Source organism: Dendrobates tinctorius, unplaced genomic scaffold (genome assembly GCF_039654945.1).
Source record: "Dendrobates tinctorius isolate UK_male_01 unplaced genomic scaffold, ASM3965494v1 ptg000516l, whole genome shotgun sequence".
Lineage (NCBI taxonomy): Eukaryota > Metazoa > Chordata > Amphibia > Anura > Dendrobatidae > Dendrobates > Dendrobates tinctorius.
Window position 1 is genome coordinate 157,378 of NW_027362175.1, and position 15,273 is coordinate 172,650.

Genomic DNA, 15,273 nt, shown 5'->3' on the forward strand with positions numbered 1-15,273 from the left:
GGACCAGCTAACATCGTTTCAGTGATTGCTCCATTAACACAGGTGTTGGTGTTGATGAGGACAGGGCTGGAGATCAATCTGTCATGATTAAGTAAGAATGACACCACTGGACACTTTAAAAGGAGGTTGGTGCTTGGCATCATTGTTTCTCTTCTGTTAACCATGGTTATCTCTAAAGAAACATGTGCAGTCATAATTGCACTGCACAAAAATGGCCTAACAGGGAAGAGTATCGCAGCTAGGAAGATTGCACCTCAGTCAACAATCTATCGCATCATCAAGAACTTCAAGGAGAGAGGTTCCCTTGTTGCCATAAAGGCTCCAGGGCGCCCAAGAAAGACCAAGCGCCAGGACCGTCTCTTAAAAGTGTTTCAGCTGCGGGATCGGGCTACCAGCAGTGCAGAGCTTGCTCAGGAATGGCAGCAGGCAGGTGTGAGTGCATCTGCACGCACTGTGAGGCGGAGACTCTTGGAGCAAGGCCTGGTCTCAATGAGGGCAGCAAAGAAGCCACTTCTCTCCAGGAAAAACATCATGGACAGACTGATATTCTGCAAGAGGTACAGGGAGTGGACTGCTGAGGACTGGGGTAAAGTCATTTTCTCTGATGAATCCCCTTTTCGACTGTTTGGGACATCTGGAAAACGGCTTATTCGGAGACGACCAGGTGAGCGCTACCACCAGTCTTGTCTCATGCCAGCTGTCAAGCATCCTGAAACCATTCATGTGTGGGGTTGCTTCTCAGCCAAGGGAATGGGCTCTCTCTCAGTCTTGCCTAAAAACACAGCCATGAATAAAGAATGGTACCAGAATGTCCTCCAAGAGCAACTTCTCCCAACCGTCCAAGAGCAGTTTGGTGATCAACAATGCCTTTTTCAACATGATGGAGCACCTTGCCATAAAGCAAAGGTGATAACTAAATGGCTCAGGGAACAAAGCATTGAGATTTTGGGACCATGGCCTGGAAACTCCCCAGATCTTAATCCCATTGAGAACTTGTGATCAATCATCAAGAGACGGGTGGACAAACAAAAACCTTCAAATTCAGACAAAATAAAAGCATTGATTTTGCAAGAATGGACTGCTATCAGTCAGGATTTGATCCAGAAGTTGATTGAGAGCATGCCAGGGAGAATTGCTGAGGTCCTGAAGAAGAAGGGTCAACACTGCAAATATTGACTTGCTGCATTAACTCATTGTAACTGTCAATATAACCTTTTGCTACTCATAATATGATTGCAATTATATTTCTGTATGTGATAAAAACATCTGACAAACACACATAAAAACCAGAGGCCAGCAGATCATGTGAAAATATAATATTTGTGTCATTCTCAAAACTTTTGGCCATGACTGTACTGTATGGAGCATCATGTGGGGCTACTATACAGTATGGAGCATCATGTGGGGCCATTATACTGTATGCAGCATCATGTGTGGCCATTATACAGTATGGAGCACCATATGGGGCCATTATACTGTATGGAGCGTCATGTGTGGCCATTATACAATATGGAGCATCATATGGGTCTATTATACTGCATGCAGCATCATGTGGGGCCATTATACAGTATGGAACACTGTGGGGCCATTATACAGTATGAATCATTGTGTGGCCATTATACAGTATGGAGCATTATGTGTGGCCATTATACAGTATAGAGCATCATACAGTATGTGGCAATTTTACTTTTGAATAAAAATCCTATGCATTCTCAAGAACAGACCTCCACTGCAATCGGTGGCTAGTATCTTAGGCTTAAAGTGCAGGGCGTACAAGATCTTTGCTATAGCGCGCTAATGTAGGAGTTGTTTTTCTTATCTAAAGCATCAGTATTCCGGTTAAATTGCCGTGTTGGCACTTTGCGATAAATAAGTGGGTTTTAGATTGCAGTTTTAGGGACCGAGTGCCCAAAGGTTCACCATCACTGACTTAGGCCAACCTTTGAATTTGTAACCAGGTTTACCAGGAGCGATTGTATCAGGAGTATAACTACAGCCAGGCAGAAGGACATCTGAAGCAAGTGGAAAAACTTTATGCTCATCAAATTCAAAGCAAGGATTCAGAATTAGTATCCATGAAGGGGGAAGTGAATTCACTGAAGAAAATCTTGGAGGAATACAAAAGAAAATATAGTGAACTGTCAGAAAAGCTAATGGAGCGGAACCGCCAGTATAATAAGCTGCAAGGAATGTATGATGGAGTACGACTGCGTAATATTGCTGTGGCTAACCGAGAGGCTTCTGCAAGCAGAGAGAGAGCTCAGCAGGAACATTCTTTTGGATTTACAATGGGTAATCATAAGGGCGAGGATTAAATACATAAGAATACGTTATATATATATATTTCACATTCTAAATTATAGAATCAGTATATTGGTATGTAGACGATACAATGCACAATGACTCTTATTTGCTTGAACTAAATCTATTCTATTATTTCTAAACACTGTTTTTCGCTGATTACTTTGTATCGCCATTCATACTGCACCCACACACACAAATGATACACCATTTGAAAGGTAAACTTGCCCCCTTCAGCAAGAAAATAGCCAAGTAATCCACACATCCACGATTTGAACACAAAATACAGTTTAAACATTAATTTTCATAAACCTGCAGTAAAGAAAAATGACCTGCAGGTGGCACCACAGTACCCAAAAGCACACTACCACAAAGCTGCTAACAAATATCACAAACAAATCCAAACGTTTGCCTTGGGGGCTTTCCAGCTGGCCCAGCCTATTTTAGCCAAATTGGAGGATTACACGCTTCACTGCAGGTGAAGCACATAGGCAAACACATTTATAAACATGCGCTGCCTATTGAATTGCACACTTGCTCTGTTCATACTCCACCCACACAAACTAATGATACACCATTTGAAAGGTCAAATTACCTGCAGGTGGCAGCACACTACCCCAAAGCACACTACCACAAAGCTGCTTACAGACATACAAACAAATCCAAACATTTGCCTTGGGGTCTTTCCAGCTTGCTAAAGTGCTTGCCCAGCCTGTCATGGTTTGGACAGGGTTCTTGCCCTGCACTTTGTCCCGTAGTTACCATTCTAGGAGTTTTCTTCAGCTCCTAGCTCTCTGGAGCTTAGGCCACACCCCCAGCAGTCAGGTGTTTCAGGTCCTATCTGGCCTGAAGCAATCTCTCTCTGCTCCTGCTTTCTCTGGGAGACCTGCGGGAGGCCCCGCCCCCTGGTAGTCACATGGTACAGGTCCTGTTAGTACACAGCCTCTGGGACGTACTCCTCTCCCTAGGGACCCCGGTAAGCCCCTGCAGAAGCGCGGGTTTCTCAGGGTCCAGACACTGGCTGATGTCAGTTCTGGATATCCTGACATTATAGCTGACCCAAACATTTAAATGAGGTTTTGCACTTTTTTTTTCCTTTGGTCATGGATACGCTGCATGCTTTCTCTGAGGAAGTGAATACCTTTACTCAAATGATGCAAAAACTGTCTGTGGAGCAGCGAATCCTGGCTCAGTCGCATCAACAAGTTCAGAGGGAGGTTGCTGACGCCGTTCAGGGTTGTTTACCTTCTGGGGCCCGGAGTGAGGGTACCACAGATGTTTCCTTAATCTCCCCCGAACCACCTGTTAAATTGCCCGACTTTTTCTCTGGGCATTAAAAAAGTAAGGTTTTTAACCCCTTCATGACTTAACGTATTTTGACCTTAAAGGGAATCTGTCACCCCTTTTTTGAGATATCATATAATGATATCATTCAATTGTGTGTCACATAAGGATTCTCTTAGTACTTTTGCTTCCCCCTGACCCCGTACCTTTCATGCATAAATACTTTTTTATATCGGTTCAGATGTATGTAAACTGCCGAGGTCCGGTCTGCTGGGCGGGGCTTATTCAACTGCTCCCCCTTCCCTGTCTTGCTCTTCACAAGAAGAAATGCGTAGAACAAGACAGGGAGGGGGGAGCAGGTGAATAAGCCCCGCCCAGCGGACCGGACAGCGGCAGTTTACATACAGTACATCTGAACCGATATAAACAAGGTATTTATGCATGAAAGGTGTGGGGTCAGGGGGAAGCAAAAGTACTAAGAGAATCCTTATGTGACACACAATTGAATGATATCATTATATGATTTCGCAAAAAAGGGGTGACGAATTCCCTTTAATGACCTGGCCATTTTTTGCAATTCTGACCAGTGTCCATTTATGAGGTAATAACTCAGGAACGCTTCAACGGATCCTAGTGGTTCTGAGATTGTTTTTTCGTGATATATTGGGCTTCATGTTAATGGTAAATTTAGGTCGATAATTTTTACGTTTATTTGTTAAAAAATCAGAAATTTTGCGAAAATTTTGAAAATTTGACAATTTTCAAATTTTGAATTTTTATTCTGTTAAACCAGAGAGTTATGTGACACAAAGTAGTTAATAAATAACATTTTCCACGTGTCTACTTTACATCAGCACAATTTTGGAAACAAAATTTTTTTTCGTTAGGAAGTTATAAGGGTTAAAAGTTGACCAACGATTTCTAAACCAGTTTTTTTAGAGACCACCTCACATTTGAAGTCACTTTGAGAGGGGTCTATATGGCAGAAAATACCCTAAAGTGACACCATTCTAAAAACTGCATCCCTCAAGCTACTTAAAACTACATTCATGAAGATTATTAACCCTTCAGGTGCTTCACAGGAACTAAAGCAACGTGGAAGGAAAAAACGGACATTTTAATTTTTCCAATAAAAATTCTCTTAATTTTTTTAATTTTCAAATAGGCAACAGGATAAAATGGATCCTAAAATTTGTTGGGCAATTTCTCCTGAGTACACCGATACCTCATTTGTGGTCATAAACCACAGTTTGGGCGCACGACAGGGCTCAGAAGGGAAGGAGTGCCATTTGACTTTTTGAATGGAAAATATGCTCGAACATTTAACGGTTGCCATGTCGCGTTTGGAGAGCTCCTGTGTGCCTAAACATTGGAGCACCACTACAAGTTACCCCATTTTGGAAACTAGACCCCCCCCCCCACAAGGAACTTATCTAGTTGCATAGTGAGCACTTTGACCCTCCAGGTGCTCCACAAATTGATCCGTAAAAATGAAAAAGTACTTTTTTCACAAAAATTTTCTTTTAGCCTGAATTTTTTCATTTTCACATGGGCAACAGGATAAAATAGAACCTAAAATTTGTTGGTCAATTTCTCCTGAGTACACCAATACCTCATATGTAGTCATAAACCACTGTTTGGGCGCACGGCAGGGCTTGGAAGGGTAGGAGCGCCATTTGACTTTTTGAATGGAAAATTAGCTCCAATCGTTAGCGGACACCATGTCTCGTATGGAGAGCCCCTGTGTGCCTAAACATTGGAGCTCACCCACAAGTGACCCCATTTTGGAAACTAGACCCCACCAAGGAACTTATCTAGATGTGTGGTGAGCACTCTGAACCCCCACGCAGAGCCGTGAAAATAAAAAATCATTTTTTTTCCTCAAAAAATGATTTTTTAGCCTGCAATTTTTTATTTTCACAAGGGTAGCAGGAGAAATTGGACCCCAAAAGTTGTTGTCCAGTTTGTCCTGAGTACGCTGGTACCCCATATGTGGAGGGGAACCATTGTTTGGGCACACGTCAGGGCTCGGAATACATTTTGAAATGCAGACTTTGATGGAATAGTCTACGGCGTCATGTTACGTTTGCAGAGCCCCTGATGTGCCTAAACAGTAGAAACCCCCCACAAGTGACCCCATTTTGGAAACTAGACCCCCCAAGGAACTTATCTAGATGTCTGGTGAGCATTTGGAACCTCCAAGTGCTTCACAGAAGTTTATAACGCAGAGCTGTAAAAATAAAATCATTTTTTTTTTCCATAAAAATAATTTTTTAGCCCCCAATTTTTTATTTTCCAAAGGGTAACAGGAGAAATTAGACCTCCAAAGTTGTTGTGCAATCTTTCCTGAGTACGCTGATACCCCATCTGTTGGGGTAAATCACTGTTTGGGCACTCGTCAGGGCTTGGAAGAGAGGGAGCACCGTTTAACTTTTTGAACGCAAAAATGGCTGGAATCAATTTTGGCGCCATGTCGCGTTTGGAGACCCCCTGATGTACCTAAACAGTGGAAACCCCTCAATTGTAAATCCAAACCCGAACCCCAACACACCCCTAAACCCATCGCACCCCTAACCCTAATCCCAACCATAACCCTAACCCCAACACACCCCTAACCCTAATCCCAACCCTAACCACAAGCCTAACCCTAATCCCAATACTAACCTCAACACACCCCTAACCCTCATGTTAATCCTATTTCCAACCCTAACCCTAATTCCAACCCTAACCCTAATTCTAACCCTAACTCTAATAGAAAAATAAAAATATTTTATTTATTCAATTATTTGTCCCTACCTAGGAGGGTGATAAGGGGGGTGGTGATTTCCTATTTTTTTATTTTGATCACTGTGATAGGATCTATCACAGTGATCAAAATGTAATGAATGAATCTGTCGGGTGGCAGATTCGGTGAGCGCACTGCGCATGCGCCGGCCATTTTGGAAGATGACGGTACCCATGATCCATCGCGGAGGTACACCGGGAGCGACAGCGGGACTCGGAAGGGGAGGGGGAGCAGATGCTGGCGGCAGATCGCCGCTGTCAGTCGGTGGGGGGTTTCCGATAACTGTCTCCAGCCATGGCCGATGATATTTCAGCATTGGCCATAGCTGGATTATAATATTTCATCAAATTTCATTGATGAAATATTACTATCGCTCTGATTGGCTGTTTCACTTTCAACAGCCAATCAGAGCGATCGTAGCCACGGGCAAAGCCACCCCCTGGGGTGAAGCACAAAGCCTCCTGTATCTGCGGGTGGGGTGACCTTTCAGGACCCTGGACACCCGACCCGCAGGAACGTGATTTATACCATGACGCCTACGTAGGCGTCATGGGTCGTATTGGCACGACTTTTCACGACGCCTACGTAGGCGTCATGGGTCGGGAAGGGGTTAAGGAGGCGTGCAAGCTCTTATTTTCTTTAAAGCCATGGTCCTCTGGGGATGAGAGTCAGAGGTTTGCGGTCATTATGTCTTTGTTAAGGGGCTTTGGGCTTTTTCTCTTGCCCCTACCGCCCCTGAGAGAATGTCAGTGAATGCATTCTTCGAGGCCCTAGGGCACATCTACGATGAACCCTATCGTGTGAGTCTAGCCGAGGATATGGTGATGAGTGTGTGCCAGGGGAAACACTCGGCTGAGTGTTTCTGCTCTGAGTTCAGACGCTGGGCAGCAGAGGTCTCCTGGGATGATGCCGCCCTCCGGGGTTTATTACGTAGAGGCCTCTCTGAACGTTTGAAAGATGCCTTGGCCCTTCATCCTCCACCGGACTCTTTGGAGGATGCTATGAACCAGGCTGTCCACATGGACCATAGGCTGCGGGCGAGAGGGGTCATGCTGCAGGAGACCCCTTTATTCTCCAACCTGAGTGACTCTGCATCTAGTCCTGAGCCCATGGAGGTTGGTGCCACCTCGTTAAAGGAAAAAGACAGGAGACACCATAGAAACAACCAACTGTGCTTTTACTGTGGAGCCTCTGGACATTGGAGAAGGGACTGTCCTTCTTGCCCTTCTTCGGCGAAGCCGTCAGGAAAACGTCAACCTGGGTAACAATCGAGGAGGTTGCCCAGGTACCTTTTTCCTTGATTACTAAAATTCTGCTTCAGGTGGAACTGGAACTTACTGTCGGTCCGGTTGTGACTACCGCCTTTGTTGACTGTGGTTCTTCTATTAATCTGATTAATGTCCAAGTTGTGACTTTTAATAAGATAGGGACAGTCAGATTCAAAGATCCTGTTAAAATTGCGGCAACTGATTCCTCTCCCACCCGGGAGGGAATTTGTTTCATAACTGATACCTTTTCTCTGAAAGTGGGTTCCACTCACGTGGAAAAATTAAGGTGTTTTGTTCTGAATAATCTGCCCGCTGTACTGGTACTAGGTATGCCCTGGCTTCAACGCCACAATCCTACCATTGACTTGGTCACGGGGGAGATCATTCAGTGGGGTTGTAAGGCTAATGGTCTATGTTGTAACTTGACAACTCTTGTCATCCCTGTAAAATCTGTGTCAGTGTTGTCTGTCGGTGTGGAAGGTATTCCGGAGTACCTGGAAGACTTTGAAGACGTATTTTCCGAAAGTGAGGCTGAGGCGCTACCACCACATAGACCCTTTGATTGTGCCATTGATCTAATCCCTGGAGCCAAGTAACCCAAGGCTCGCCTGTTCAATTTGTCCAGGCCCGAACGTTTAGCCATGAAGGAATACATCACCGAGAGTCTCCGCAAAGGGCATATTCGGCCTTCTGTTTCACCTGTGGCGGCGGGCTTCTTTTTTGTTAAGAAAAAAAGATGGTGGCTTGTGGCCGTGCCTCGACTTTCGGGAATTAAACAAAATTACTATGAAAAAGTACATACCCTCTTCCCCTAATTCCCGATCTATGTAACCAACTCACCGGGGCCAAATGGTTCTCTAAACTGGATTTACGTGAGGCATATAACCTTATAAGAGTCCATGAAGGGGACCAATGGAAAACAGCTTTCCTGACGACTGAAGGGCTGTTCGAAAACTTGGTTATGGCCTTTGGTCTCACCAACGCTCCTGCTGTTTTTCAGAATTTTATTAATGTAATTTTCTCTGATTTAATTGGTCATTTTGTGGTTATCTATTTGGATGACATTTTGGTGTACTCGGCGGACAGTCAATCTCACTTGCACCATTTGCGGATGGTTCTCATGAGACTGAGGGAGAATCATTTGTATGCCAACTTGGAAAAATGCTCATTCTTCGTGCAAGAATTATCCTTTCTGGGTTTGATTGTGTCAGGTGAGGGGTTCCGCATGGATCCTAAGAAGGTCCAGGCTGTTACGGATTGGGTGCAGCCTCATGACTTAAAAAGGTTGCAGCGATTTTTGGGCTTTGCTAACTTCTACAGGAAGTATATTAAGGGCTTCTCGCAGGTGGTAAAGCCTCTAACTGACCTCACTCTCAAGGGAGCTGATGTAAAAAAAATTGGTCTGTAGCTGCAAAAAATTCTTTCATGACGTTAAAAAAATGCTTTTCTTCAGCCCCTGTATTGGTACAACCAGACCGATCAAGACCTTTTGTCGTGGAAGTTGACGCCTCGGAAGTAGGGGTGGGATCAGTTTGTCTCAGGGCCCTTCTACCCTTACTAATCTGAAGCCTTGCGCCTTCTTCTCTAAAAAACTTTACTCTGCCGAGAGAAATTACGATGTAGGCAATAGGGAGTTGGAGGTAAAGTTGGCTTTTGAAGAATGGAGGCATTTCCTGGAGGGGTCCGTTCATCCCATTCCAGTCATCACTGAACATAAAAATTTAGCCTATATCGAGTCTTCCAAGAGATTGACCCCCAGACAGGCTCGGTGGGCTCTTATTTTTTCTCGATTTCAGTTTACCATCACATTACGCCCGGGATCTAAAAACATCAAGGCTGATGCCTTATCTCGAACCTTTGATTCTGTGTCCCCTCCAGAATCTCCCTCCATTTTTCAGTCAGGAGTAGTGGTGGCCAAAATCTCTGTAACTCAGATGAGAGGGATTTTGGAGGCCCAGGCACGGGCTCCTGGTGGTAATCCCCCGGGTAAATTGTTTGTACCGGAACGTTTCCATCTCAGACTTATGTGGGAATTTCACGATTCTATGTTGAGTGCTCATCCTGGGATTAAAGCTACCCGGGGGGCTATTGCGAGGGGTTTCTGGTGGCCCTCTATTGTAACAGACATTAAAAAGTTTGTGACTGCATGTGGCAGGGCTGTGGAGTCGGAGTCGTGGAGTCGGAGTTAGTTTTGGTTGGAGTCGGAGTCGGTAGAAATGTACCGACTCCAGCTTTAAAAAAAAATGTATTAATATTTCATAATTGAACTTTCATATGAATTTTATAAATGTTACTCAAATATACACTCACTGGCCACTTTATTAGGTACACCATGCTAGTAAGGGGTTGGACCCCCTTTTGCCTTCAGAACTGCCTCAATTCTTCGTGGCAGAGATTCAACAAGGTGCTGGAAGCATTCCTCAGAGATTTTGGACCATATTGACATGATGGCATCACACAGTTGGCGCAGATTTGTCGGCTGCACATCCCTGATGCGAATCTCCCGTTCCACCACATCCCAAAGCTGCTCTATTGGATTGAGATCTGGTGACTGAGGAGGCCATTTGAGTACAGTGAACTCATTGTCATGTTCAAGAAACCAATCTGAGATGATTCGAGCTTTATGACATGGCGCATTATCCTGCTGAAAGTAGCCATCAGATGTTGGGTACATTGTGGTCATAAAGGGATGGACATGGTCAGCAACAATACTCAGGTAGGCTGTGGCGTTGCAACGATGCTCAATTGGTACCAAGGGGCCCAAAGAGTGCCAAGAAAAAATTCCCCACACCATGACACCACCACCACCAGCCTGAACCGTTGATACAAGGCAGGATGGATCCATGCTTTCATGTTGTTTACGCCAAATTCTGACCCTACCATCCGAATGTCGCAGCAGAAATCGAGACTCATCAGACCAGGCAACGTTTTTCCAATCTTCTACTGTCCAATTTCGATGAGCTTGTGCAAATTGTAGCCTCAGTTTCCTGTTCTTAGCTGAGAGGAGTGGTACCCAGTGTGGTCTTCTGCTGCTGTAGCCCATCTGCCTCAAAGTTCGACGCACTGTGCGTTCAGAGATGCTCTTCTGCCTACCTTGGTTGTAACGGGTGGCAATTTGAGTCACTGTTGCCTTTCTATCAGCTCGAACCAGTATGCCCATTCTCCTCTGACCTCTGGCATCAACAAGGCATTTCCGGCCACAGAACTGCCGCTCACTGGATTTTTTTTCTTTTTCGGACCATTCTCTGTAAACCCTAGAGATGGTTGTGCGTGAAAATCCCAGTAGATCAGCAGTTTCTGAAATACTCAGACCAGCCCTTCTGGCACCAACAATCATGCCACGTTCAAAGGCACTCAAATCACCTTTCTTCCCCATACTGATGCTCGGTTTGAACTGCAGGAGATTGTCTTGACCATGTCTACATGCCTAAATGCACTGAGTTGCCGCCATGTGATTGGCTGATTAGAAATTAAGTCTTAACACACAGTTGGACAGGTGTACCTAATAAAGTGGCCAGTGAGTGTATATGTTCTATCAAACTATGAACAACAGTGATAAGCAGTTCTGCTGGAGATAGAGACATTTCTTACTTCTTGTGTGTCACTGTTCTCCACTGCCCTTATCTAATCTTATACTTGGTTAACCTCATGCTGCCCCAACTCCCCTACTTACAATGTATGAAACTGAAAGTGAAAATGTGTTGCAAATTCTTAGTAGTAAAGCTCCTCCTCTAGACTAGATCATACTAGGTGTGCGTCTTCCAAGCATCTCACAGCTGCCTGCTACTCAGAAGAGGAAGACTGTAAGAAGTATTATCCTTTCAACAAACTTTGCATCAGTTAACTGTGAGTACATGAGGAATAATAACAGTATTACTGACCACTATATCAGTTGTATGACCTGGCAATAATTTTGTACAATTGTTTTTAGGAAAAACAATTGTCATTTGGATTGTGAATGCAGAATTAAAAACCTGAGAATGTCAAAGAAGCATCACATTAAATCAGCTGTATTTGAACATTTCACCATCACTCAAGATAGAAAACATTATGTCTGTCAGTGTATGACAAATGATCCAGACGAAAACAAATGCTGTGAAGCCAAGATGAGTGCATATTCAGGCAAAGATAAAAATGCTCCTACCAGAGCTTCTAATCTAAAGAGACATTTACAGCGCTTTCATCCAGAAGTACTGAAAGCAGTGGATGAGAAAGACTGCATCCAAACCAATGAACCAGTGCCCAGCTCTTCCAGCCAAACAAAGGAGCAGAGAACTTTGCAGCCATCAGTTGCAAGATATTTTGCCAGTGACAAAGTTACTGTGACAATGACAGTAGATACATTTAAAAAACAGATCATAGAGCTTGTTGTAAAGGATAGTGTGCCTATTTCATTATTTTCACGACCAGCTTTTATGTGTCTGAATGGGGAAATGGCCCGCAAGCTTGGTGTTTCTCTGGAGAGAGAGTATTAGAAAATTAGTAATCGAAGAAGCTTTTAAACAAAAGGAAGAACTTAAAAAAACTCTCAAGGGACGCTTTCTGTTTCTTAAAATGGTTGCCTGCACACGTCACAGAGTGAACTATTTTGCCATCAATGTCCGATTTGTTTGTGACAAAAATGAAATAGTTACCAAGACATTGGCAGTAAAAGACACCAAAGCTCATCACACCAGTGAGTTTCTCCAGGTCTTGGTGGAAAAGGTTCTGCAAGACTATGAACTTAAAAAAGAGCAAGTTCTTTCTGTCGTAACTGACAATGCTTCAAATATGATAAGTACTATTAAGCTAATGAATGAGAGTAATGATGGTGACCAGCAGCTAGAATTACATTCTGGGTCCACAGACACAGAAATGTTTGAAATAGAGGAACACAGTATTGTAACTGAGGAGCAAACTGAAGTTGCTTCAGATGAACAGCAACATGATGGTTTAGATGATCTTGTTGAAACTGTGTCAATATGTTCTTTCATTCATGACATGCGCTGTGTTGTGCATACGCTACAGCTGGCTATAAGAGACAGTCTGCAAGAAGGACATGCTGCTGCACTGATTGGCAAGGTGAGAAAATTGGCTACTGTTGCCAGAACCCCTAAAGTTGACTCAATTTTGAAGAGACGTGCTGGAAAAGGGGCAATTATTGATCAAGCCACACGATGGGGCAGTACTTAATGATTCAGCGCTTGGTTGAACTGAAAACCTTTCTTGTAGACATGGCTAACCCTCAACTGACGCTAAATGAAAGTCAGTGGAATCAGGTAACTGAGCTGGAAAAATTGCTAGAGCACCCATTTACAGTGACTAAAAAATTACAAGCAGAGGACTTAACTCCAGGTATTTTCTTAAAGGAGTGGAAGAACCTGATGTTTCGCCTGTCCCAAAGAGGAGGGTTAATTGCAAGTGGCATTGCTACATCAATGAAACGGAGAGAGGAGCTACTATTACAAAATAACATTCTTTTGGCAGCTGTTTATGTAGACCCAATGCATCGGATTCTTCTAGATGATCAACAGTTAAGTAAAGGAAAAGAAGCTCTGTTTGAAATAGCAGTAAGGATGAAAGGGTTGCAGAACAGTCAGGAGGAACAAGAAGAATTTGGTCGTCCTGCCACATCTTCACCCTCATCATCAACTGATGAAGAATTTAATTTCGAAAAATATTTGGATCACAAGGACCGTGCAAAGCGTTCCCGCATAGAAGAAGAGTCATCCCCATCAAGGAACACAGCCAGTACATTTCAGCAGAATTTTTCATGTGCACTAAAAGAAATTGAGAAATTTGACCGTTCATCAAAAATAACAGTGCAACAAACGATTCCTCTGTATCCTGACATTGTCAGAGATGTTGCCCGAGTGGTTACTGCTTTGCCACCAACACAAGTTAGTGTAGAGAGGTTGTTCTCTGCTCTCAAAATAATTGGATCAGATTTGAGGGCATCCATGAAGGAGGATCTGACAGAGGCAATACTTTTTCTGAGGACAAATTTATAGATTTCTTATTAACTGCATAAAAGTGTTTATTGCATATTTACTTACAGTTTAGAAAAGTTTATAAAAGTTATTTGCTATATTCTAATTGTATTCTAATAAATGTAGTTTTTGCTCTAAGTGGTCTGATTACTTATATGATGGTGAGAAACTGAATAAGCACGATGTTTAATATATTAAAACAGTAAATTTGTTATGAATTGGCCATTTATGAAGGAGTCGGAGCCGGAGTCGGAGCCTGATAAAATCCAGGAGTCGGAGTCGCAACTGTGGCTTACCGACTCCACAGCCCTGGCATGTGGGGTGTGCGCTCGTTCTAAAAGTTCTCAGGTCCGTCCGGCCGGGGAGTTGGTGCCTTTGCCAATTCCGGATAGACCATGGACAAATTTGTCCATGGATTTTATCACAAATCTTCCTCCTTCCAGGGGCAACTCGGTGATATGGGTGGTGATGGATAGGTTTTCAAAGCAAGCCCACTTTGTACCTCTCCCCGTGTTACCATCTGCTGAAACCCTGACCCGCTTATTTATTCAGCATGTAGTTTGGTTGCATGGAGTGCCTGTGAATGTTGTGTCAGACAGAGGGGTACAGTTTGTGGCCAGGTTCTGGAGGGCTTTTTGTAAAAAGCTGGGGATTTCGTTGTCCTTCTCCTCTGCCTATCACCCGGAGACTAATGGACAGACTGAGCGCACGAACCAATCGTTGGAGCAGATTCTGAGATGCTTGGCCTCTTCCAGACAGGAGGACTGGTGTTAGGTATTGCCCATGGCAGAGTTTGCGTTCAACGGTCGTGTGAGTCAGTCTACTGGGAAGTCTCCCTTTCAGATCAACTATGGGTTTAACCCACATTTTGGAGAATTTTCCCGCATGGATACAGGTTGTCCTGGAGCTGAGGGTGTGATACAATGTCTTAGAATTCTTTGGAGGGAGGTTCAGAGGAATATTTCCAAGGCCCAGGAAAACTATAAGCGGTTTGCTGACAGGAGGGGGCCAGGTCCAGCATTTGTAGTAGGGGAGAAGGTGTGGCTATCCACCCGCAATATCAAGCTTAAGATACCCCCTATGAAGCTGGGCCCCAAGTTTATTGGCCCATACAAAGGTGTGGAGGTCGTTAACCCAGTAGCCTACCGACTGCAGCTGCCTGACTCCTTTAAAATCTCTGATATCTTCCACAGGTCACTGTTAAAGCCTGTGGGAACGGTGAGAGAGGATTCCTCATCCAATGCTCCGTCAGTGCTGGTAGAGGGGCAGCTGGGGAATGAAGTAGGGCGCATCATTGACTCTCGGTGGGTGCGCCGGAGACTCCAGTATCTGAAACACTGGAAGGGGTACTCTCTGGAGGATTGGTCATGGGTTACAGCCAGTTCGGTGCATGCTGATCATCTGGTGTAGGCCTTCTATGCCAGATACCCAGACAAGCCTGGGGGTCCAGTGGCCCCCTGTTAAAAGGGGGGTACTGTCATGGTTTGGACAGGGTTCTTGCCCTGCACTCGCAGGGTTAAATGTATGTGGCCTCTTTCTGCATCTGGGACGGGTATTTATACTGACTCTTTACCAGGGTTCTCTGTCAGCTATACTTTTTCCCTTGGCTTAGTTTAAGTGACCCCTGTGCGTTTGTGCCTTGTGCAGTGTGCATGCTTCTGTGTTT

General features: G+C 44.2%; 1 protein-coding gene across 1 annotated transcript in view; it reads left to right on the forward strand.

Moving 5' to 3' along the window:
- CCNB1IP1 (cyclin B1 interacting protein 1) overlaps positions 1–15,273 on the forward strand; it is a 73,957-nt gene that overhangs the window by 21,513 nt on the left and 37,171 nt on the right. The window contains exon 2 of the mRNA XM_073565008.1: positions 1,959–2,292. Within this exon, the coding sequence (XP_073421109.1) occupies positions 1,959–2,292 (334 nt within the window). The remainder of the gene's footprint in view (positions 1–1,958; positions 2,293–15,273) is intronic.